The sequence below is a fragment of the Spinacia oleracea genome, chromosome 4 (genome assembly GCF_020520425.1).
Source record: "Spinacia oleracea cultivar Varoflay chromosome 4, BTI_SOV_V1, whole genome shotgun sequence".
In the NCBI taxonomy this organism is placed as follows: Eukaryota; Viridiplantae; Streptophyta; class Magnoliopsida; order Caryophyllales; family Amaranthaceae; genus Spinacia; species Spinacia oleracea.
This window is the reverse complement of record NC_079490.1, coordinates 7,590,040-7,614,990: the sequence shown is the minus strand read 5'-3', so window position 1 is coordinate 7,614,990 and position 24,951 is coordinate 7,590,040. Positions and strand designations below refer to the sequence as shown.

Genomic DNA, 24,951 nt, shown 5'->3' with positions numbered 1-24,951 from the left:
TGGGTTAAATATAAGGAGGGGTATTTAGGACATTTAATAGGGCGGTTAAGTATTAATGAGGCGGGGTTTAGCGCGCCACTAAAAAGTAAGGTCATTAAAAATTCGTAAATAATAATAATAGAAGATTAAACCGCATGAACCATAAGATCGCCATGTAAATTTCCCCTTTGAATATGATATTGTTATAAATCTTAATTACTTTGCTATTGTTTGAAAGAAATGAACAATCCCAGATCTTTGCAACTTCAACAGCGGAAATCCGGTTCACACTGACATCTTCTGTGAAGCATCTCTCTTCATGAGAATGGCACTTGACCTATTACTGACAATACTTCTTGAACCACATTGCAATATTAAGAAAGCTCTCAACTTCAGATTGAGGCCTGCAGCAAAATGAACCGAAAGGAATAACATAAAACATTTGAGCAGAAGTTCATGGTTTCAGACTTTCAGGAATTATATATACAAGGGAAAATTTTAACGTAGCCTGCTGATAAACGAACATTTTACCTGGATATCTCGTGTACATCCTCAGGAAACATAATTACCTTAACCTCAATTCCTCTCTCCTTTAATGCACGCGCATACTAGCATAGAATTAGCATAATGAAGTCAATTCACAGCATAATAAGAGATCAAACACACCAAATTACCAAATACTTCAACCTTTACAAACTTAAACCAGTACACCATTCACTTCCAACAGGAGTGTAGGACAATGGTTTCAGGGCCAGCAAAAATGGGTGCTTTGTCCAGTTAAAGCTGAAGGTAAGGATAGTTTACAGTCAACCTACCAAGAACTGCTAATTATAAAATTGTGCCGTATTTTATTTACTGAAATATTTTTTGTAGTGATTCATTGTCTCTGGTTGTTTTCTGTTCAAGAAGTCTTGTTTAGGCAGTTTCGTTGTGCATTCAACTAGTTTTTGTGATACGTAACCATCACTAATACTGTAATACATATTTTTCTTACCCTTGAGAGACCAGAAAGCGGCATGTAAAATTATAAACACATGGTGTAGGAATCTAATAAAAAGACTGTAGTTGGTAGAAGAAACCAAGTCACCTGCAATCCATCAGGAACTGGAACTCGAAGATCCTGGGCGCCTAAAAGAAACAGCGTAGGTGCTTTGACCTGCAAAGTTCACAGACAGCTCGGCTATTTTCATGTCTTGTTTAGAGGTGCATGCATAAAGTAACAGCAAAGAGGTACTGAATATCAGAAATACTCTTAGCATGGAAATTCAACAATAGTTACAAGAAAAATCCAGATGCATAAGATCAGCAGTTGTGAAATACTTGTATACCTTATGGACATGCGAGATAGGGGACTTGTCATAAAAGACATTCAGATTTTCCTTAGATGGTGCTTCTGTAAAGTCGGTTTTACCATCACTTCCATAAGAATTTACAAAGCACCAATCAGGGATATCAGTAGTTCCAACCATCAATGCAAGATTACAAACAGGATTCCAGATTGCTGCTACAGAAAACATATCGGGGGCCTGCAACAAAAGAAATCTTTGAGACAGTAATCCTCATTCAAGTGCTCAGTGATCATGTCAAATTGGCCAATTGGTACACAAAAGTTAAAACACAATGAACAAGTGTTCCCTTTTCTAAAGAAGGTTCCTAAATTCTCCATCCACTGACGATTTTAATGTCATGTTGCTTTCGTTTTTTATATAATATTTCTCATTCTTATTGCAGCATGTGTTATCCTTTTCTTTTAATTCCATTTCTGCAGTACTACTTCCTTTAAGAAACAATGGAAAGTGGACAATAATTATTTTGAGTTTTAAAGAAGAAATTAGCATTTCTGCTAACATTACAGATAGCATGAAAGAAAGAGAAATAGCAGATTACATGAGTTAAGGTTATGAAAGACGGAAATGGAAAGCCAAAGAGAGGCCCCATTAAGAGATGCATGTGATCAATAATGAATGTCATTAAAGCCCAAAAGAAATAAACCTGCCATATACCTGACCAATAAGGTGGGCACTCAAAAAGCCACCATGGGAACCACCAAACACAGCAATTCTAGGAGGGTCAGCCAGCTTCAAGCCGATAACATGGTCTATGGCAGTAAGCACATCATTGACGTCCTGCATATAGAATTTTCATTGTGATATCTCTTTCCTTCTATAGTTCTATCGGTATATGGTGACAAATTATATCCATATAGCATTAGAAATTCAATGACTCAACAATGAAGAAATTGGAACTTGCAATAACCAAATAAGACCTGAGATCCAACGTTCCCGGGAAGAGACTGCAGTGCTTCTTCGCCAAATCCCAGAGAACCTCTGTGCTAGGATGCAAGGAGTGCCATAAAACTGAGGTCAGAATTCAGAAATGTTAAGGACCAAACAAAAGAAGTAAACTATGAGAAATTGTTACCTAACTACTTAAACTTCTACTTAGAAAATACAAGAAAAATGCCTGACTTGATATCTTTAGTATAACTTCAAGGCATACTGATTAAGAAGATAACAAACTTAAGAAACGTAACTATAATGAAAAAAGGGGAAAGTATCTTCAGCGCTCACTACCTTTACCTTTCAAAGGTCTTCTTGGCAATTACTCCGTAAAACATAACTGACCCTCTTCCTCAATGAAAGCATTTCAAAGAAAGATTCCATGTCAGTCATTAGTTAGAGTTGAGGGTTTAATCATTGATGTCCCAAAATTCCATAGGAGTTGCTGTTAACTAGCATTTTAAATCTCAGACCCTTCCTCTCACACTCTTTTTAAGCTCATTTAGCTCAATCTTTAACTACTGTGAGATTTCTCTGACATTTTTTTTTTTGATAAGCAAGAGGAATTATATTGCAAAAAAAAGAACCAAAAAACAACCTACAGACCTTGCAACAGACAAGATCAACACCAATAGGCAACAGACTGCCTAAAGCAACACTTAAGCTCTAAGGCTGCATAACCAATTATGATCCACGTCCCTTATCTTTCTAGGAACTATACTAGTAAATCTACCCAATACTCCCCTTTTAACATTCTTTATACATTTATCTATACAGATTACTTTATAATTCCAATGAGAATCATTCCTTACTAGCCAAATATTATACACAGTGGCTAGCACAACTGTAGAGGCAACTCCTTTCCTGAAATAGCTAATCTTGCTTCTGTTTGAAATCCAGTTCAACACACCTGCTAGAGTGACAGGACGGGCTCTTATTCCAACCCATCGCAATAACTCATACAGGCATCTCTGACTATAGACACAATCAAAAAATAAGTGTTGATGAGTTTCAACATGAGCATCACAAATGGCACAATTCTGCTCCAAACTGATACCAAACATGTATAATCTTTCTCTTGTTTTCAGTCTCCCCATCATTGCTAACCAAGTAATAACTCTGTGCTTAGGAACTCTCCAAGCCTCTGCCATACCATAGATGTCCAGTTAATAGGCTCCATATCACCCACAATAACCTTATAGATCTTCTGAATTGAGAATTACAGTTGTTGAAACTGGTTATCAGTAAACTGCACCTTGATCTGGTTTTTAACATCACACCCTTTTCCAACACCAGCAGGCTGATACTCCCACCAATCCTCGTCTTTTTATGTACACACTATTTATCCACTTGAAATCAGTTGAAACCAATAAATATGGATGCTAATCAAAACTGAGTTAATCAGTTGAATTCTGCCAGTGTAAGAGATGTTTCGAGTACTCCAAATTCTAATTCTAGCTGTCATTCTGTCAACCAAGTGTTCACATTCAGCCGTGTTGATTTTATTTGAACAGATGGGTATGCCTAAATATCTAAAGGGCATGCTACCCCTACTGAAACCCTAGATATTAAAAACCTTCGGAACATCGGCATCCTTCATTCCAGATAAAATATATTGCAGACTTCTGAGGGTTAGCTTGTAGACCAAAGCTATCTGAAAAAAAATTACACCCCTGCAAAGAGCATATATATAGAGTTTACATCTCCCTTGCTGCATAGTATGATGTCGTCTGCAAAACCCATATGAGGGAGTTTCAAAGACGAACAACGGGGATGGAACTTCAAATTTGGGAGCTTGCATACTTCAGAGAGAACTCTGGACAAGTATTCCATACATATCACAAACAGTAGGGGGGAAGAGATGATCCCCTTGTCTCAACCCTCTACCAGAGGAAAAGAACTCATGCATAGTGCCATTGATTAACAGGGGAAAATTTTGGAGACCGTACACAAACCATAATCTTCTGAATAAAAGGAGTAGGAATTTTAAAGCAGTGAGCATCTCTTAAAGAAAGTCCCAGCTAATTGTATCATAAGCTTTGCGCAAATCCAGCTTCATTAAACAACTGGGAGTATTGTTTTTCCTTCCATACTTCCTCACCATATCTTGACAAATCATATTGTGTATAATAAACCTTTCATGAACAAATGCACCTTGATTAATTGCTATTAATTCAGGCAGTACATGCTTAAGTCGCATACAAATCATTTTAGCGATGCATTTGTATATGTACAGACTTATATTCCTCTGTGCCTACCTTTCTTTGTGTGCTAAATCTTCATTTCTAGGATCTAAGTGAAGAGCCCTCTGGTATATCAACATATCAACATATTCTCCTGTGCTCTTCGGTCAGCAACCTGTAAATCACCAAAACCCTCCCTATTTAGCTGTTTAAACTCAATCTTGAGCTTTTTCAGTTTTTGCACCACACTGTACATAGGAGATCCATGTATACTAGAATTCCAAACTGCTTCCACAATGCCATCATACTTTGTAGACTCTTTCCAAATAGGGAAGTATCTGAAAGGTTTCCTACCACTGTCCACAATATAGGATATACACTAATAAGTGCAGCATAATGATCAAACTCACCTTCTTCTAGAAATCTCACCCCAGCATCCTGATAAGCTTAGAGAATACTCTAGTTGTTCCAGCTTGCTTGTTATTCCAAGTGTAGAAATTACCCACAGAAGACGCATCAGACAAGTCACAGTCGCTAAAGCATTCTCGAATAAGGTTCATCTCACTTTGTCTAACAGCGGCACCAACCCTCTCATCAGCATTTATAACATAGTTAAAATCCCCTCCCATTAACCAGGCACCGAGATTAGTAGAAGCCATTTTTCTAACCTCTTGCCGTAATTGTTCTCTTGCACTAGCTTCCTTAAAAGCATAGACTAAAGATAAACCAAAACAAGGCATGCCTTGCTTAGGAATGACCCCACAATGGATCAATTGGCTTGAACAAAATTTAATATCAACATCAAAAACTTGAGGATTCCAAGCCAATACTATCCTGCCTCCCTCATGATAAGCAGAATTAGTAGTAAAAAACCAACCAGAAAAAACATTAAGGTACAAAGTTCCCATGTTAGCATCTTTGACCTTCGTTTCTAGGAGTCCCACCAGCCAACATTTATGAATTTGGATGAAATTCTTCACCTCCTTTTGCTTCTTGTGATTGTTGAGACCCCTAACATTCCATATTATCAACTTATCCATACTTGTCAGCAGGTTCTCCCCCTCGACGAGTATGAATAACAGCATTTGAAACATTTTGCACGTGTAAATGTGTAATGCACTTAAAATTCCAGGTGAGTCAGCTAAGGCTTGAAAATGATTGCTTGTAGTCACTGGTTGAACAATGGAGCTAGGAGCTCTAATTGTTCTTCTAACTACCTCAAAGACCGCATCATCATTACTGTTCTGCTTCCCATCATGAGGCACAGTCATCTTTGGCACCCATATTCTCCTCCCTCCTGTTTTCTTGCAATCTGCAGTTCCATGTCCATATCCTTTGCAAGTGTTACACAAAACTGGTTTCCATTCATATTCAACATGAATCTCCACTAGTTCCCTTTTTCATTGACAAAATGAGTGCAGTTTGGAAACTCCTGTGTCAAAGCAACTTCTACTAAAACTCTTGCAAAATGCAACTTCTCTCTCTCTCTTCAATGTTGCCTGGTCCATCTTGACAGGCCTCCCAATTTTTCCAGCAATCTTAAACAGAGATTACTCACCCCAATACTTGATATCCAGATTGTGCATTTTGATCCAAGTAGGAACAAATTGGATATCCTCCTTAGAGAAGTTAGTATCAAGGTCCCAAGCTTTCAGAAACATTGGTTTCTTTTCAAAGAATGGGGTCACATTAGATAGTACTTTATCCCTATTCTCAGTTGTATTGAATCGAACAATGAACACCCCTTTATTTTTAGCAAAGCAACCTTATCAACCCCAAATTCCTCCATATACGACGTATGAATCCCTCTATGACATTAATTGGAGGATTTGCCCCCAAAATCAGACAAACAGAAGAATTCCAAAAATCCCCCTCATCCTTAATGTCATCTATTTCAATTTTTACACAACTGTTTCTGAAATTTGCAATCTCACTATTGTGTATTCTCCCGCAAATTGCTTGTATATTCACAAAATCCAAAATCGGCGCGATTGGGTTACCTGAACTCATGGTGTAAAAACTCGCCCGAGTTAACTCTTATCGCCCGAGTTAACAAGGTTTTGGAGGCTGGCGATACGAGATATCTCGGGTTGTAAAGGTGTTTTTAAAAACGCTGAGATCTCGGCCGGTGCAACCGATCCGAACGAATTTTGGCCGCATTAAACGTTATAAACCTCACATCTACTCGGTTTTCAGCCGAATTCCTCATGTTGTCGACAAAAAGAAAGGGAAAAAGGAAAGAAATGGAGAAACTCCATTGAAATAGAGTAGAGAACTCCATTTTCAAATCTAAAACAAGAGAGGAAAGAGATGGTAGACAAAGGAATTCATTTTAATTATGTCACGTGTACAGTTTAGGGGAGGGGAACTAGGGTAGGTAGTGAATGGGGCCGACATAGGGCTTCTTTTTCAAATTTCAAATTCCTACGCGACAACCGCGACGCGGTCCGCGACTAACGCATCATTTCCGTAACCGAGACTCCGCGACCGATACCGCATTTTTTATCTATGCCTGAACTCCTATGGTCCGCTGATTTAGAGTGCGAATTCATCACTCCTAAGTCCTAACCATTGGGATAGCTCCACTCGAGCTGCCGATCGATGTTGCAGTTGCTCCAATGATTCTTGAGAGAGAGAAAATCATTCTCCAACATGAATTCGTCATCTGGGTCTTCAAAATTGGGTGCCTCAACATTCATAATCTCTTCAATTGATTTGTGTTTCCTTCCCTGACCTGACGAAACAGGTCCTCGTGCCTTACTCGGAGCTTCTCGAGCTTGAGTCTCCTTCATTGGAGCTTTGGTTTTCCTTGCCATGGCGTACACGATAAGAACCGTTCTTATCTTACACTGAGAGAAAAACCCCCCGTTCCATGTGTAGTTTTCAAGTAATAATTGATTTCTCAGACATTGGCTTGTGATAGGAACTAATGAATAGCACCGAATAAGCATATAAGTAGATGCAGGATAAAAAGTGACATTACTTACCGGTAATTAACAATCAATAGATTATACCCAGTTGATGCCAAAAATGCCAATGTCTTTGAGAATTTTGATGTTGCAACGTCATGAGGACCACCATGAAGAACTGCAATCAATGGATTACAAGTGTCGTTCTTTGCACTTTGGGAGACAAATATAGCTTCAAAAGGTTTTCTCGCCCCTGGTAGTGTATAAAGGTTCAACATTAACAGATGAAAGCATATAGACCATGCACTGGAATTTGTTGAAGAAGAAAGCAGAGATAACTCTCACAAGAACTGAAGTCAAATATGCAGTAATTGGTACATGCACATTACTAGCTAGTAATAAGAGAAGAATTTAAAGACAAAAAGGTCTAATTCACAAGCATGGATGTGATCTAACATAGAACTCCAAGTTCTCAGTATAAATCATTTATGCAATTAAGCAGAAAACAGAAACTGAGATTACCTTCTGTACAGCTATCTGAAATAGTTCTGACTGGAATTTTCATTATACTGAATTGAAGTGATGAAAGTCGAGATGAGACCTGTAAAGGATCACACAACAAAATTTAATCCAAAGTTATCCATATGCAAGTAAATATTATTAGGGAAATACTTTAGATATAAAAATTTAGTCAGATGGGAATAACCTCCTCAGAACATCTAAAAAGGGGGCTTGGAACATCTTGCCAATTCCAAGGGGCACCTGGGATTTGGTCCTTAACAAGACAACCATACTTGAGTCCAGGAATATCTATAGGGCTGCTACACACTTCAAAGCAAAGAACACGATAAATTTTCTTCACAGTTATTAAGCAGTTGGAGAGGCTAGAAACAGTTATCTATTATACATACCTGCAATGATATTATCTTCATCAAGAGAAAGAATATCCCACGAGGAACTTGATTCATAAGGAGTTATGCGCGACAAGCTCCCACTGCAAAATTACAAAGATGCATTCTTAGGTAATAACATAAAAGTAATTAACAACACTGAGGTCACTGAATGTCAAAGTGGAATCAGAAACCTCAATACATCCACAGAAATGATCACTTGAGTACTCCTCCAGATCGAGGATAGAATCACAGTACGGTTATCAGAAAGCCAAGCATTCCCAAGGAAAATGGGAAAACATAGTCCAGGGAAGCAACCATCCTCCGCAGACATTACAACAGGAACCTACAGCAGCGACACCAAACAATTGTGAGTTTGTGACATTAATGAGGAACGTATGGAATCATCACATCATAGACATCAGTAAAAGCCTTTATAGTTTATAAAGTCGTTAAGGACATTTCAACTTCACTCAAAATCATCAATTTCACAAATGCTGGGTAGTCATGCCAAAATAGTTTCTGTCAATCTGTCATAGTTGCACAAAAGCTTGAAGAACATTTTGAGTAACCATCTCTTCCATGTTTTGTAGAACAACTTAGGTAAGCATAGAAGCTACAACCTAAAAAGAGCAGAATAATTTTAGTTACAAGTACAACTGAGATCAATTAATTGCGCCAAATGTTTCATCCTTACTCCTTAGTGATAAGTGAGAAGGGTGGAACACCCCCCTCCCCCTTTCCCTGGGAGAGCTCGTGGACCCTTAGAACAATGAAGCCCTTCTCCGATAGACCATCTAAACAGATGGACCCTGCATCCAATTACCAGTTTTTTTTTTCTGTTTTGCACAAATCTGATACAGATAGTTGCTTTCAAGCCTCATCAAGATATAAACTAGACGAGCTGACGAGGGCTGTTATGTAATATACTAGGAATTTGAAACAGAAAACTGCAGGAAAAAGATGAATATCTTGGATGGATGAACTGGGAACTACAGAAAATAAAGAACATTCAAAACTTTTGAGAGGCTTGATTCTTTCCCAAATACAAACTGAAACTAAATGGTAACTCAAAAACTGTCAACATAACTTCTCTCACCAATCCCCCCCCCCCCCCCCCCCCTCCAACCCAAGCATATTTATGGACTCTGATTCTCTAATCTCTCCTTCCCTCTTAACTGATTTAACTCCTTCTCGCTCAAGCTACCTCTAACTGAACCAGAATGACATTTCCAATGTAACCCTCTCCTGTATCCGTTCCGTTACGTAACGGCCGTTCTGTAACCTATTTTGGATTTGCCGTTACGCGAAAACCCGTTACGTTACGGTTTGACAAAAATCACGTCTTTCTCCCCGCGACGTCCGTTACGTAACGGTGACTCGCCGCGTTAGACGTTTTTTTCTCCGTTACACCGTTCTTTTACATAAATTGACCAAAAATATTTTTGTAATTAGTTATGTAGTTTATGAAACATGATATTTCTAGCGCTTATTTGTTCACAGAATATAATAGTCACTCATATTAGGATAGATTTGGTTATATTGTCTTGATATAATACTTTTTAGACGAAAAATGTAATAATAAGGGTTAGACATGCTAACGTGGTTTTTTTCAAAAAATTCACACCGCGTTAGCCGCGATCCGTTCTATTCTTCCGTTACAAGCGGTTTCCGCGACAACGCGACCGTTACCGCGAACGCAACCGCATCCGCGTTTTTTATCTATGATAACATGTTTCCTAACGTGTCATCAATACTTCAGCTCGGATATCGACAAGGCATCAAAGTAACAAGAACCGACGAAGGAAATGAGTTGCAGAAGTTGGAAATTTATGATCTCGCCCCAGTAACAGTCTCATACCATACCAAAAGAAGGGTTTGTCTCCTTATCTTGTAGAACCCTTTCCCTGTCTAAGACAATAAGGTCAAGTTTTTCCAGATAATATTTATCTTCGAAATGGAATCTATTCATATTCATATTACTAAGGTCTAAGGAAGCATAATTTTCCCTGGGTTAGGGAAACATTTCACATACCAAAACCAAAAACCATTTCCCTAAACTTGACAGACCAAAATGAAAATGGCAAAAAGTAACACCTTAGCTTAGATATGTTCCTCTTCCACACAAATATCTGTGCGATGGGATTGGCATTTATTGACACAATAGAATTTGGACCGAAAGTCCAGATCTGGCCTTTGAAGCATCAACTAGAAAAAGGGAAGGGGAGAGGCATCTTTTTTATCCACCCAACCCCCAAATTTTACCATTCTGACCGTCCTAGGGAAAATAAACAAGAATTTACCATTCAATATGTTAAAGAAAATGTATTAGGGAATAGGGATATGCAATAACCTGTCCAGACTAATACCCTATGAAGCATGTATTGTGTACCAATACTAAATTTGCAACCCAGCAGACCGCAAATTACATAACCATGAGCACAACAGCATAGAGGAAGGGGGGATGAAAATAAATAACTTTTTAAGTGAAAGATAAAAGTTTGTCATAAACAAACTCAATAACGAGGAGACAAAGATCCCACCACATCAACAATTTGTAGCTCTGAATTTGGCTCCTCGTCATTTGGCCAATCAACTCTATGAAGTGAAAATGTTGCATTGTGTGCACCTGAATTGACAGCACTATTGGCTGATAAGAACACGAGGAATCTCCCATCTGGGCTGTCAAAACAAAAAAAAAATAGGTGTTCAGTTGGCCTTCATGTATAATAGAGACAAAGAATAGTTTGTGTCTACAAATTCACTAGCCTTGTTAATTTAAAGTTTAAACCATAACAAAAATAATCTGGATGATAAAATAGACATGACACGGCTAAAATAATCTGTGATAAAATAGAAGCAAAATATTAGTTAAAGTACATGCAAGGTTTAAATCAGAACCAGGATGTCAACTCATACAGTTACATAATCATACATATGTGTGATAGCTCAAGAATAGGCAAATGCTAATAGTTAAAGCAAGAGTCCTAACTCCTAAGTCTCTGATACATGAACTTGGGCACAAATTTTCTTTCACATGAAACTAAACTCACATGCCCTAAAAATTTTGATCTTAAATATGGTCTGTTCATTAGATTCCAGAGCTATATAGAGATCCCATCAACAGGTTCTCATTCAATATTGCATGAAACCCCTGCACAATAGAACTCAATGTTCTTGAGGGCATGCAGCAAATTTGTTCATTGTCTACCGTATTTAGTTGAATAAGATGATAATTGACTACTTCTGCCCATTTAATTAAAGAATTGAAGAGAAAGAGAGCATTACAACATGTAAAATTGAAAATCCAAAAATAAAGAGATTAAACCCCTGCACAATAGAAATTGTATCATACATGAAAGAACAACTTTAGTCTTCACTTTAATAAGCCCTTGCATCACGAAGTAGACATAATAATATTTCAATAACACCAAACTGTCGAGTTCCATTGGATCAAGAATTTAAGATACAACAAAAAAATCAGTACACACACTAACTGGCAGAACAAAAAATCCAACCATACCTAAAGCGTGGAGAGAAAGCACTGCTAATTCCTTTCGTCAACATAACTGCATTAGAGTCTTCATGTGCAATTGATCTGTTTCAAATAGACAAATAGGATATATGAATGATAGAGAAATTCAAATATACACATTCTTTAAAATGATCACGAGATGGCTTGAGGCTCTACCAGCAACAATTATGATAATAACAACTCACTTTTGATCAGTTTTGATAGCTTTTGACTTGTTGAAAGGACATGCTACAGAATATAAGGCGCAGGGTCTGTTAGTACAGTACTTCATGCCAAGCTTTCTTGGTTCAGCAGACCACCCAACAACTACAAGATGTTGTTGTGAGGCATTTGTTGCTGGAGCCCATAAAGGCTGACCAACACTCAATGTACTACTAATTCCTTCAACACCACGCGCTTCTCCACTGCATAACAAATAAAATGCTTAAATTATATATCTTCCAAGAGAAAAATGTATTCAACAAACCAATATTTAAAGCCAAATCGAAAAGGTGACTCGTTACCTGTTAATATCAATGACAAAAACTGCAGGGCGCCTTTTTTTCACATACGTTTCTCCCCATCCCTCCTCCCAATCTCCATGGCCTTCCCAGTTGTTACAACCCTTACTGGAGGAGGTACTTGCATTGATATAACCAAAGTTACTGAAAATGGGCTTCAAGGGGGTAGGCTCCTCAGCAACATATGCAACAAGTGTTTCATCGAAGTTCCAAGAAACACCCTCAAACCTATTAGTTAAGAGAAGAAATGAACAATGAGCAGAGGAAAATGGGGGGGGGAAATACTATTTTTTTTAAAAGCAAAAGAAAAGTACCTTGATGATGCATAAAAAGAAAGACATGATTGCGAAACTACCATAGATGTCAAAATTTTAAACTATATACGGCATGAAAGTGTCATATACAAGTCAAATTACCATCCGTCCGTGTATAATGATCCATGAATAGATTGAGGGATGAGAAACTCCTTTTCCAATTCTGAAGGGCCCCAAATCTCAAATTTAGTAGGAGAGTCGTCATTAGAATTTCTAACAATGAGAAGTTTTGAACCGGAAGGTGAGGGGAGTATTATGGATGCCCCTCGCACCTCTACAGGAAAGGGTGACCATTGGAAATCCACAGGATTGTTTCCACTCCCATGAATAGAAGCAGACAAAATAAACTTTCTGTTACTATTAGCAAGGGTATTGGGTTGACTTGCAGAAAATATTGCCTTAGAGTTTTCCCCTGTGCAAAAAAACATAAATCAGTACTAAACAGAGTAGAATCAATGAAAAACATCACATTTTTTTAAGATGAAAATTTAAAATGAAAATAATAAAAATAATAATACACGTAGGATGAAAGCCATCTGATATAAAGTTAATGCAACACCAATAATCATTCCAGTACCTGATTTGCATACCCAAGCCTTGTCAATGTTACTGATGTTACTGAATTCTAACAGCAATGTCGACAGACTAGCATATTCCTCCTCCATGGCCGATTGAGTTTCCTTGTACCTTTTCTGCTTCTTTTGGCTTGAATCAGTTCGACCACTTTATAGAAGAGGAAAAAGTGCACATAACAGAACTAACTTAAATCAGTGGCATGCAGCCAGCATCAGAAGGGTCAAAATTAAAGGAATAAGATGTAAGAGAAACTACCTCCAGTAAACAAATTTGCCAACAAAGTTACTTTGTTAAAGAAGAAAACACACAAAACTGGGGATTGAATGCTGAAATAGAGGACTTGATCCTGCTGACCAGAACCATTCAAGAGTGTTTGTTAGGTGGGTTTGGCAATATAAAAGGAATAGTCCTTATGATTTTATCACCTAAGGGGGACATGTGGGAGTGATGGGATCTGAGATGGAAACAAAATTGTTTTATGTCATTATTGTAAAGAAAAGAGAAGAGTTGGTAAATTTGTCCTTTATTCCCAATCACATATTCCACTCTTTAATCCTCAAACTAGCATCACCACTCTTTAATCCTCAAACTAGCATCACCACTCTTTAATCCTCAAACTAGCATACACCCCAACTTAAACAAATAAGCAGTCAAGCACCAGTAAGTGTGGGCAAAATGGAAGCAACAATTTTTATTTTTATTGTTGAATAGAAGGTCAATCATCATCCATGAGGAAGTACACCGTGATACATGATTAGCGTAAATCTCAACCCCATATATCCCAATACTGTATCATCTCTTGCCTATAAGAAGAGTTATTCAACATCTTGATGACAAATATTGTTCAGGCCAAGTGAAATTTAAAATACAGTCATTTCTACCTTCTTACAATAACATTGTTTCATTCAACTGCTTGGAATATACAACAGATAACTCAAGTGCAAACACTTGAAGTGTATTGTTACACCGAAGTTTTCAATTACATGTAAATGTAATGGTGTTATACATTGAGATGAAAATAACATCTCTGCCAGAATAATAGGCACACGAATCCTATTATACATCAAGAATGTTTCCCATCAAAAATGCTCTATTATACATTAAACACAAAAGGCGGAACAATATATACAGACCTTTCAGTTTCTATATGCCGTGGCCAATAAATGGTAAGTTCAGATCACATGCATACAGCCAGCTGCTATTCAAGTCTCTTGCACCTCAGAAGTCAATAACGACGGATATACTTAACAGAAGACCAGAGGAAGTGGTATCACCTATGGAAAGCTGCTTTTGCTTGAATATGATTCCCATTCAAGCTTCTTCAGTCTTCACCGGAAGCCAGTTATTTCCAGAAGCGGGAGTTTCTCTTCTAGAACGTGAAACAAATCCAATAACATATCCGACAAAAGCACCAAGTAGCAAGACACTCCCTCCCTTCACAACCTGTGAGAAAATGGGTGATGCCATTCCACCTTTTGACACGGTTTTAGGACTCTCGGTTTCCTCTCCACCACTCAAAACTTCTCCAGTTGCCAGAATCTCCACCATATCATGCACTTCTCCGTCATGATTTCCCACATAAGACAGTGTGAGCTTCTCTTTTGTGGCAACAAGCCTAGTATAACCAAACTCACCTCCACGGTATATTGACCTTTTTGGCTGTGGAAATATCGGGAGATCAGTGTGTTCTGGTCTTGGTTCCCAGACAGGCTGCCAGTCTTGCCCTGCCATTCCAATCACAACATGAACAGGATATCCACCTTGCTTCTTCCCGGACAAGTCCATTTCTCCACAGGCGAAATTATTCAATGGACAAAACCTTTCATACCTATGAACATGACCCCATAACGCAAGTGTCACGTTATTCTTCACAAGTAGAGGTTCCAAATGGTGCTGCATTCTTTCTCTTAACGGGGTATCCCTCACCTCATTGCTTGTTGTGTACATAGGACGATGCCCTTGGACAACAACAAATGGAGTCTTCTTCCTATCAACATTCTCCAAATCATGCTCTAAGAAGGTGTACTGGGCACTTCCTTGAAGGAAATTGGTCTCTGTAGAAAAATATACAAAGTGAACAGATCCCATATCAAATGAATAATACAAATTCCGGGTTGCTGGTGCACGAGTCCCAGTTGAAAATGAGGAGTTTCCAGGCATTTTAAATCTGAGACTATATGGTACGCCACATTCACCACCACCATCCTTCGCGTAAGCTGCCCAATCTGGTTTCCAAGGTTGTAGAGGCCAATCATATTCATGATTTCCAATGCAAACATGATAAGCCACCTGGGTGGCAACAGGCTCAATCTGGTTAAAGAAGTTGTCCCATATCCATGCATATCCTCTTGCATAGCTAGTATCTCCAATATGTGAGATAAACGCAGGCTTGTTTCCTAGAGCTTTTAAGTCACGGAGTATCCATTTGATGGTGGATATGCTTTCATCTTGTGTACGGATAAAGGTTTTATAGGGTGTTGCAGTTCCCATGTCTCCAAACATAAAAGCTATAGTTTCATCAGAATCCTCATTTCTTGAGACAAAACTGTAGGTAGAGCTCCAACCCCCTGAATCACTCCCAACCTACGAGCATCAAACAGAGATAAAATGTTAGCAAAGTGACAAGAATATATTACTCACAATGAATCAAATGAAAACCGCAAAAAATGTGTGTGGAAATGGCAAATTTAACATAGCAAGCTTCAGCAGGACATACATACAGCAGTTTTAACAAAAAATAACCAAAACTTTAATAAGCTTATCTACTTATTAACTATCAAAACGCACCAACTAAGCAAAGATTTCAACAAAAACCTTTCTGATTCAAACTACTTTCATATTGGATAACAAGAAAACACAAATCTCGACTTAAATTAGGGCCAAATCAATCACCAATTAACTTTACCAAATGATCAGCAACTACTTCAAACTAGAACCCACCTTTACAGTATCGCTCTAGAAACATACTTGCATATGATTTTATGTCGAAACCTGTTTTTATATCCGAGATTGATCAATCCGACACCCATTTTTCAACTCCAAAGCAGTAAGAAACAACCCCACCTACATGTAATTTTAACAATAGCTAAAAGCTCACTAAGAACTACAAATATACTCATACACTAACAAACCCACAATCAATAAGCAAGAAAACGGACAATTCATCAAGAACAAATGAATCAGTAAGCTCAAAAATCGATCAACCAAGTAATTAGAAGTAACATATCCTATACCTTATAATAATATCTCTTCCCTTTCTTCAAATTGGTCATAACCCCATTATAAATAAACCCAGGATCCCTCCACCCAACACTCTGATTAGCAGGAGCATCACACATATCTTCCCTTTCATATCTCTCCACCGCCGTCGCCGCCATCATCCCCAGCTCTTCCTCCTCTTCACCATACTTCACAACCTTCCTGCCACCATCCCCCGCCACAAACACCACCCTCATTTCATCCTCCCTCTCCGTAAAACCCAAATGGACCTGTTCCGGCCCATTAAGCCTCTCAAACGAGACCTCCCCAGACTGGGCCAAGAGGTGCTTAGTCCGTGGCAATGGGTTCCTGTCGTGATCCATCTTGGTGGGGTCCACCTCGGATTGAGTCCATCGGAAGATTCGAAACTGGTAATTCTGTCGGAGGTTTATCAAAGGGAATGAGATCGACCCGGACCCGGATTTCCATTCGGATGAAGAATTAAGGAAGAAGTATCCGATGAAATGGTGGTGTTGTGAATTGGGCGGGGAGTAGATTCCAACCCAGTCGAGCTCAGATGGGTCGGATATGTCTGACCATTTGAGTTTGATGGTGTCGCCGGATTTTGAGAGTGAGGTTGGGGTTACGGTAATGGTGGGTGTGGCGATGGAAAGAGATGGGAGGAGAGAGAAGATCAGAAGAAAGGGAATGATCATGATCATGGCGTTTGAGGATTTGATGGGGTTTGGATTGAATTGAATGTTTCAGAGATTCGAATTGAAAATTAGGTTAATTTAGAATTCATGATTTGGGGATTTTTCTAGGTAGGGAGGGAAGTGACAAGTCAATTATCAAGGCTAGTGTGATGTTGGTTGGTTAATCATTGAATCGTGTAGATTGAGCAATTAGCTTGGAATATTCTTTTCAAATATGTTGGTATATTGGGATAATTTAATTTTAACACTTTATTGGTTTGGCAACGGTGGCAACAAATACGTAATCAGTAATTGAAGCTAAGCTTGGTCGACCGAGATATATTCATGTTTATTTGTTTTTTAGATGAATGGAATTTGAATAATGTGAGGTAGTATTTGGTAACTTGGAATTCATTTGAATTACTGGATTTCAATTGTGAGAATTGAAATTCTGAAATGGAATTCCAAATGAAGTGTTTGGGATGTAGGTGGTTTTTCAATTTGCAATTAAATAGGAAGTATGAACGATTGAATTCCAAATCAAGTATGAACAATGTTGGGTGTCACGGTCCGAGTGTTTTGACACCGGATCGTGCGGCGCGCTCTTGCCTATGGGGCGGCAAGGGCGCAAGCTTAGTGCGGAAAATGAATCTCAAGGCTCGGGGCATGAGGGGGTGTTTGCTTTAGAATGGGCACTCTTTCCTATTAGCGACAAGAGCGAGGGTCGATCGGGGCGCTTGTGTGCGCACAGCAGGCACAAGCGGGACCGACGACGAGAGTGTATCTGTTTTGCGAGGGACTTTGATGGGTCTTGGAAAGCTTAAAAACATGCGACAACACAATATCTATAAAGGCTAACAACAACGCAAGTGATTAAGCAAAGACAACTTCTGATGAGAGGTATTGGTTCATACCCCTCATAGAGGTTTATTTTGAATTAGCTAAAACTTGCCAGTGAACACTGGAATTACAGTAACATAATAATTCTCCCTAAAGCCTAAAAAACTATTAGAAAGATCATAGAAAGCAATAGAAAAGAGAAATACAAGTAAAGGAATGTTGGATTCTAACATCCTCCCCCACTTAAGTTGTCGACGCCCTCGTCGACTTACAAGAGTTACAAAAGATGAAAGAAAAAGCTCCTATTCTAAACTCTATAGTCTTCTCTGCGCCGTTGATTGATGGCGGTTGATGGAGTCTTCTTGAATCTTGTTGTGTTTTGATAGGTTGATGAATCTTGTGAATCCAAGTCTTCCTTGTTTCTGGTTTCTGGCTCGGAGCGGCTGGGCTTGAGCTTGTATCTTGTTTCTTGTTTCTGATGCGAGGGGGTATCTGAGATGTTGCCTTTCTGAGTGGCTCCATCACTCGCATTGCCGAAAGGTATCGGCCCTTCTCTTTTGTCTTTGTGGGGGTACTTGTACTTCGAACTAGACAAGCTTGTCCACCTACTACAAGCAAAGAATTCAAGTGAAGCATTACAACTACATTGCTAGTGCGGAGGAACTCCAATCCGAGTACAAGGTTGAAGTCGTCCATGTTGACGGTAGTGAAGTTCATTTTTCCTTCCCACTTTCCCAACTTTTCTTCCACATGTTCTGCCACACCGAGAATCAGCTTGGCTTTCGAGTTGACGAATTTCATGCTACCGCCTCCTTTCTTGAGCACTAACCCCAATATTCGGGATTCTGCTTCGGTCACAAAGTTGTGAGAGGCGCCAGTGTCTACCATGGCTCGAGGATTCCTCCCATTTACCACGAGATCCACATACATCATGTTTGTGGATTCCTCTCTTGTCTTCGGGGCCTTTGTCCCCATTGCATACATCATGTAGACGAAACTCATTCTGCGGGGCTCATCGTCTTCATTGCATGCTTCTTCTTCTGTCTCTTTTAAGGTTTCCTCCATGGACATGGCCGACAACTTCCTCTATAGGTTGTCGATCTCCCCTTTGTGTTTGCACTCCCACCATTTGTGTGGGGCTCGACATAGCAAATAGTTAAGTTTGCTGATGTTTCCCGAGGGCGTGCTGATCTTGGATTCCTTTGTTAATACGGAAGGTTATGACCAGGAATTCTGTGAATTTCCTCCCCCATTTCCTTTCTTGAATCCTCCGACTGAGCTGGACGACACCCTTGAGTCACTTCTCGCACTCTTGGGTGAGCTTGGGATCGGTCCCTCCAAGCCTTCTTCCGAGCGATGTCCCCTCCGTGCAAAGTAGTCCATTAATCGCTCCGCAACAGTCATGGCGACCGAAAGAGTGTCAACTTTCGCCCTCAATAATTTACGTTGCGCCCATTCTTGTAGCCCGTGAACAAAGTTAAACAACCGATCCTTCTCATTCATGTCTCGGATGTCCAACATGCAGGCCGAGTATTCCTTCACATAGTCGCGTATGGAGCCCTTGTGGCGGATCTCCTGTAGCTTCATCCTTGCAACAAACTCGGTGTTCTCGGGATAGAACTGATCTTTGAGTTTCTTCTTGAACTCTTCCCAGGTGTTTATCTTTATTTTCCCCTCTTCGATATCGGCGTGTTTGGTGCGCCACCACAGCTTCACATCATCCGACAAATGCATGGTCGCGGTATCCACCTTTAGATTGTCACTAAGTTGACAAATTCTGAAATACTGCTCCATGTCGAAGAGGAAGTTATCAACTTCCTTCGAGTCTCTAGCACCACTGTAGTCTCGAGGATTTGGAGGTTTGATCTTCATCGTACCACCTCCACCTGAGTCAATCCTTGCAGCGCGCATCAGGGTCGTGCACTTATCTTGCGCATCTTTGGCTTGCTTCTGAACAAAGTTAATTTGTTCCTGAAGTGCTTCTTTCTCTTGCATGAGCTCATCGACCGCACTCTCGAGTCTTTCTATAACTTTGGCTTGGCCAATCACAACTTCCTCGAGACGGGTCCATCTCTCTGACTTGCCTTCTAGTCAGGCTAGTCTTTCTTTGATTGATTCCATCTCTTGCTTCCTTGTGTAAATCGGGGCTTAGGTCGAGCCTTGGCTCTGATACCAACTGTTAGGTTATGATACATATGACAATTCATAAATCATGCGGAAAAACCATAAAGCCAGGAAAGCATATTATTTACACATAATCATTTAGCATAGTTTAGATGCATACTCTTTGTTGCGTGCCTTCCCTAGCTGCGCCCGAACCGAACAAGAACAAGTCTTTAGGACTCCAAGTGTCGTCCCTACGTAGATAGTCCACAGCACGTCCGGATCCGCCTTAAGCTTGACCAACTAGGATCGCCCTTAAGGTACTTAGAATTTTCGGCTATTGTAGGCAATTGTATGACTGAATTTTTGCTCTCAAAAATCACTTTGAATACTTGAATACTCTATATAAATTGTGAGCATTGATCACCTATTTATAGGGCATGGGTATCGGATATTAGAATCCTACTAGGAAACAATTTAGTGAATCTGAATTAATCTAAAATTCAATCACTTAATTTATCTAGTAGACTTAGGGAATCAATCTTATACGAATCCTAACCGATCAAGGTTTCGTACGCAAGCACAAACACTCACGCAGCCGCAGCAGCCCACTAGGGGCGCCGTGCGCGCGCGCGCTGAGCCCAGGCCCAGCAAGTGCTCGCAGCCCACGAGGGGCGCGCGCCTGCTGGCCTTGCTCTCGCGTTTGGGCTTTGCTTGCTTTGGTCGCGCGCGGGCTTTGCTAGGCGTTGGGCCTAGCTTCGTGTTAGGACTTGCGTCTAGCAAGCTCGTCCGATGTTTATTCGTACGATACGCTTCCGATTAAATTCCCGTTTCCGGAATTCATTTCCGATACGAACAATATTTAATATTTCCGACTCCGGAATCAATTTCCGTTTCGAACAAATATTTAATATTTCCGTTTCCGGAATTATTTTCCGATTCCGATAATATTTCCGATTCTGACAATATTTCCGTTTCCGGCAATATTTCCGATTCCGGCAATATTTCCATTTCCGATAATATTTTCCGATACGTACCATGTTTCCGTTTCCGGCAACATCTACGACTTTGGATAATATTTCTATTTCCGATACGATCCATATTTCCGTTTCCGGCAATATCATCGTTTCCGGAGTATTCATTTCTTGCCTGTGACGATCTCAGCTCCCACTGAAACCAAGATCCGTCGATTCCGAATATCCATAGATGGAGTATTTAATGCCATTAAATACTTGATCCGTTTACGTACTATTTGTGTGACCCTACGGGTTCAGTCAAGAGTAAGCTGAGGATTAATATAATTAATTCCACTTGAACTGAAGCGGCCTCTAGTCAGGCATTCAGCTCACTTGATCTCACTGAATTATTAACTTGTTAATTAATACTGAACCGCATTTATTAGACTTAACATTGAATGCATACTTGGACCAAGGGCATTATTTCCTTCAGTCTCCCACTTGTCCTTAGGGACAAGTGTGCATTTCCTAATTCCTTTGTCACTCGATGCTTGCTCTTGAACATTAGGTAAGAGTTGTCATCCTTATTATGTCCAGAGGTGTTCCTCGGTTTCAGAGTTCAACTGATCAAATAAACAGATAATCATAGCCTATGATTCATCCGAGCACGGCCATGCATTTCACAGTTTCTAGCTCTCCGAGTGGCCTTGTACAACTTTTAAGCATCTCATCCCGATTTATGGGAGGACAATCCCAATCTTGCGATCTTGAGATTAGACTTCGTTTGATAGGTGATTACCTGAGCGTTGCCTTTATAGCCTCCTTTTACGGTGCGACGGTTGGTCAACGTCAAAGCAACCAGTTCTCAAACAAGTAATCTCAAATCACTCAGGTATTGAGGATTTAGTGTCTAATAATTTTAATGAAATTTACTTATGACAGATTTTCATCTCTTATAGTAAAGTTTCATAGGTCTTGTCCGATACTAGTCTTCCCAAAGTAAGTATCTATGCAAATGATTATGACATTGCCATGTCCACATAGTTCAAGAAACAGAACTACTAGTCATCTTGCATTCTAGTCGTCTAACGTTTTCTATGCGTCCAATATTATAGAAAACTCCGACTAGGGACCATTTTCAACTTTTGACATTCAAGTTCACTTGATAGACATTTCTTAGTCACAAGACTGGTCCTGACAGTCTATCTTGAATATTTTGTCAAATTGAAGGGACTCATCATTTAATACTAAACCAAGATTAAATGGAATATGAAAATACATTTCATATATGATAAATGTTCAACCCCATTGTTTTAGAACCATGGGCCTCAAACCCATCTTTAAAATAGTTCATGGAATTCAAAGCTATGCTTGATTTCCAGTGCTATAATGTGAGTGTTGCTTCTCACTTGTTGCATAGGTTTAGTTATCATGCTTTGCCAATCTTAATATCCTTTTCATCGAATGTTCTTCGAGATAGATGATAAGATCTTTTGAGTATGTTTATTTTGTGATCTAGTCTTTTCTTGCTTCAAGAGTGGTTCTACGCATTTTTTCAATGAAGAACCATCAAGCCAGCAGACATGTGATCTACCCAAGTTCAATGAAGAACTCATTAATATAAACAACTCTGTTTTATTGCTTCTTAGGCAATAAGTACTTTTACTTCAACTGTTTAGGTTGCTAGTGATGCTTTGTTTGGATTTGCTTATCCAAGCAGTTCACAAATATGTGGAATACTTTCCAGCTGTATCTTAGAACATAGAAATTATTATTTTAATTTCCCACGCAACAACTCATGGTCTTCAATCCATGTTGCCATTTCAAAACACGATGCTCTATAGCTCGTCCTTATCAATGGTTAACTCCAAAGGGTCTTGCTTGATCCTTTGCCAGTGTTTATGCGTGTAGCATCAATATTTAGCATATCTTTATTTCCTTGAATCAAGAACTATTCCTATGTACCTTTTCAAGTACCATAAGTATTCTTGATCTCAATCTAGTTGATCTTCACTTAGATCAATAGAGATTGGTATATGTTCGTCATGCCTAAAGTCATACGATACATTTTTGGCGATCCTCATATTATATTATATACATGATAAATTCTTTTGCAGAATAATTCCCAATTGAATTCTATTCATGTAACTTTAGCTCATTCAATTTCAGTAGATACTGAATCCAGCTAAATTCTTTGATATATAATATAGGTTAAGAATCTCACTTAGATCCTTTGATGTTTAACTTAGTAAATGCTTATACATAGTTCAAACATTCATTACTTAGATTTATTCATATGGATCGAATATCTCCAATGGAGTCTTTCGTGTTTGATTTAGTAAATGCCATTACTAAACAATATCATAAGATCTTTGTAAATAGATCTTAATACCCAGTATGTACTAAGTTTCGCCTTGGTCCTTCATTGATGAATAATTTCAAACCTAAGTCATTAGCATTTTAATGTTATTTCACAATAGAGAGATATGTGTGATACACATAGGACCAATTAAGTTTCACGTACTCCCACTAAACTTCTTATATGTTCATAAGAATCCTGTACATTTTATGAAACTAAAATACTTATTAGCTTCACTAAAATACAATTTCGATTCCCAATTGCTTGCTTAAATCTGTACTTAGATTCTATAAGCTAGCTTTCTTTTTCAAGCATTTATTTGGATCCACAAATCCTATGACATACCATGTACATAGTTTATTCCAACATTTGATTGAGGAATACGTTTTGTCATCCAATTGCTATATGTACCAATATGCAATCATTGCTTGAATTATAGACTTGAGCATTACGATTATGCATGAGGTTTCAACACAATCCATGCCATGAATTTTCTTGTAACCTTTAGCAACTAATCTAGCTTTGTGTGTGAACACAATTCCATGTTTGATGGTTTTTATCCTTTGCAACCAATAGGTGTGAAACTATTCTTGCAAATCAACAAAATTTCAATTTTTTCATCAAAACATTGAGTACGTTTTATGGCCTCTAACCATTTAAAACATTTGAGTCTATATATGGCCTCTAACCATTTTAGGGAATCTGGGTTTCGTCATAGCTTTCTTACAAGTCACAAACTCATTAATCTACATGATAATAGTTTGACTGCAAGTTGTAGGTTTCTTCACTATCTAATAGAAGAATCTTATAGTTTCATTGACCAGAACTCTATGTTTCTTTACTATCTAATAGAAGAATCTCATAGTTCCAGTGACTTGAACTCTATGCCTACTTGGGTATAGAACATCAAACAATAGAATATCAACAGGCACTTTGAGAGTCCTTTGAATATTCTATTCTCTTTGAAGCACTTGTAAAGTCTTCTAAGAGATGTCTATTCTTTAAAGCCACTTCTAAAGTCCTTAAAGAATAAGTTCGGTTTTTCTGAAGCACTTCGAAAAGCCTCCGGAATGTCCGTTTATGTTTGTTGTTCGCCTCGAAGACTTTCGAGGTCTATTTTCTCCCACTTGTCATTTTGGAAACGAATCTCCAAAAGGACATTATAAACAAACATTATGTTCTCAAAAATTCGTGGTAGAAACAATACCCTTGTGTCTCATTTGAATAAATCACAATGAAACATATATTTAGACTTGGGCCTTAGTTTGTCGAATGACAAACACTAAGCTCCCACTGAGTTTTGCAACTCTCTAGATATATTTCATGAAAAGTTATTCTGAAATTACTTTTCAATAGCTTTGACGAATTTGGTTTAGTTTGGTGGTAGTTGAGCATTTTGTTTTAGAAATTATAGGAAAAGTCTTTATGATTCATCATTGATCGAATCAAGTACTAATTGACTTTGATTATTCCAACTAAGATATGTCATATCTTATGGACCTAGATTGTGAAATTACAACACACAATCATTGATGATCATATTTAAGTAATCATCAACATGATCTAACCTAGATCTTTATGATTTCTTGCCAAGTGGGATTTATACTTCTGAATCTTTGAACTAGCCAAACAGAT

The 24,951-nt window shown here is 38.7% G+C and overlaps 2 protein-coding genes across 3 annotated transcripts; both read right to left on the bottom strand.

Moving 5' to 3' along the window:
- Positions 1–101: 101 nt before the first annotated feature.
- Positions 102–13,599, bottom strand: LOC110786881 (acylamino-acid-releasing enzyme-like). 2 transcript variants are annotated; one of them, XM_056827072.1, is made up of 18 exons: positions 13,421–13,599; positions 13,167–13,312; positions 12,692–13,001; positions 12,279–12,503; positions 11,961–12,179; positions 11,764–11,838; positions 10,784–10,922; positions 8,435–8,586; positions 8,262–8,344; positions 8,057–8,178; positions 7,873–7,951; positions 7,429–7,603; positions 2,246–2,306; positions 1,983–2,105; positions 1,308–1,505; positions 1,067–1,135; positions 511–587; positions 102–383 (listed from the first exon to the last, which is right to left on the bottom strand). In XM_056827072.1, exons 2-18 carry the CDS (start codon positions 13,252–13,254, stop codon positions 320–322), a joined length of 2,259 nt encoding a protein of 752 aa, XP_056683050.1. In that variant the 5' UTR covers positions 13,255–13,312; positions 13,421–13,599; the 3' UTR covers positions 102–319. The 2 variants fall into 2 exon arrangements, with proteins under 2 accessions (XP_056683050.1, XP_056683051.1); XM_056827073.1 differs by lacking the exon at positions 13,421–13,599 and having other exon boundaries at positions 13,167–13,346.
- Positions 13,600–14,005: 406 nt separating this feature from the next.
- Positions 14,006–17,298, bottom strand: LOC110787207 (probable inactive purple acid phosphatase 2). Its single transcript, XM_021991795.2, has 2 exons — positions 16,399–17,298; positions 14,006–15,748 (listed from the first exon to the last, which is right to left on the bottom strand). Exons 1-2 carry the CDS (start codon positions 17,083–17,085, stop codon positions 14,477–14,479), a joined length of 1,959 nt encoding a protein of 652 aa, XP_021847487.2. The 5' UTR covers positions 17,086–17,298; the 3' UTR covers positions 14,006–14,476.
- Between the last annotated feature and the right edge of the window lie 7,653 nt (positions 17,299–24,951).

Bases quoted from the DNA above. Each gene is read 5' to 3' on its own strand.
- LOC110786881 (XM_056827072.1), bottom strand. From the start codon at position 13,254: ATGGAGGAGGAATATGCTAGTCTGTCGACATTGCTGTTAGAATTCAGT. The intron at 12,504-12,691 runs GTAATTTGACTT...CTTAACTAATAG, and splicing joins TCATTATACACGGACGGATG to GTTTGAGGGTGTTTCTTGGA. The intron at 8,345-8,434 runs GTTTCTGATTCC...GTAATTTTGCAG, and splicing joins ATTTCTGTGGATGTATTGAG to TGGGAGCTTGTCGCGCATAA.
- LOC110787207 (XM_021991795.2), bottom strand. From the start codon at position 17,085: ATGATCATGATCATTCCCTTTCTTCTGATCTTCTCTCTCCTCCCATCT. The intron at 15,749-16,398 runs GTATAGGATATG...TGATGCTCGTAG, and splicing joins GGAAGAGATATTATTATAAG to GTTGGGAGTGATTCAGGGGG.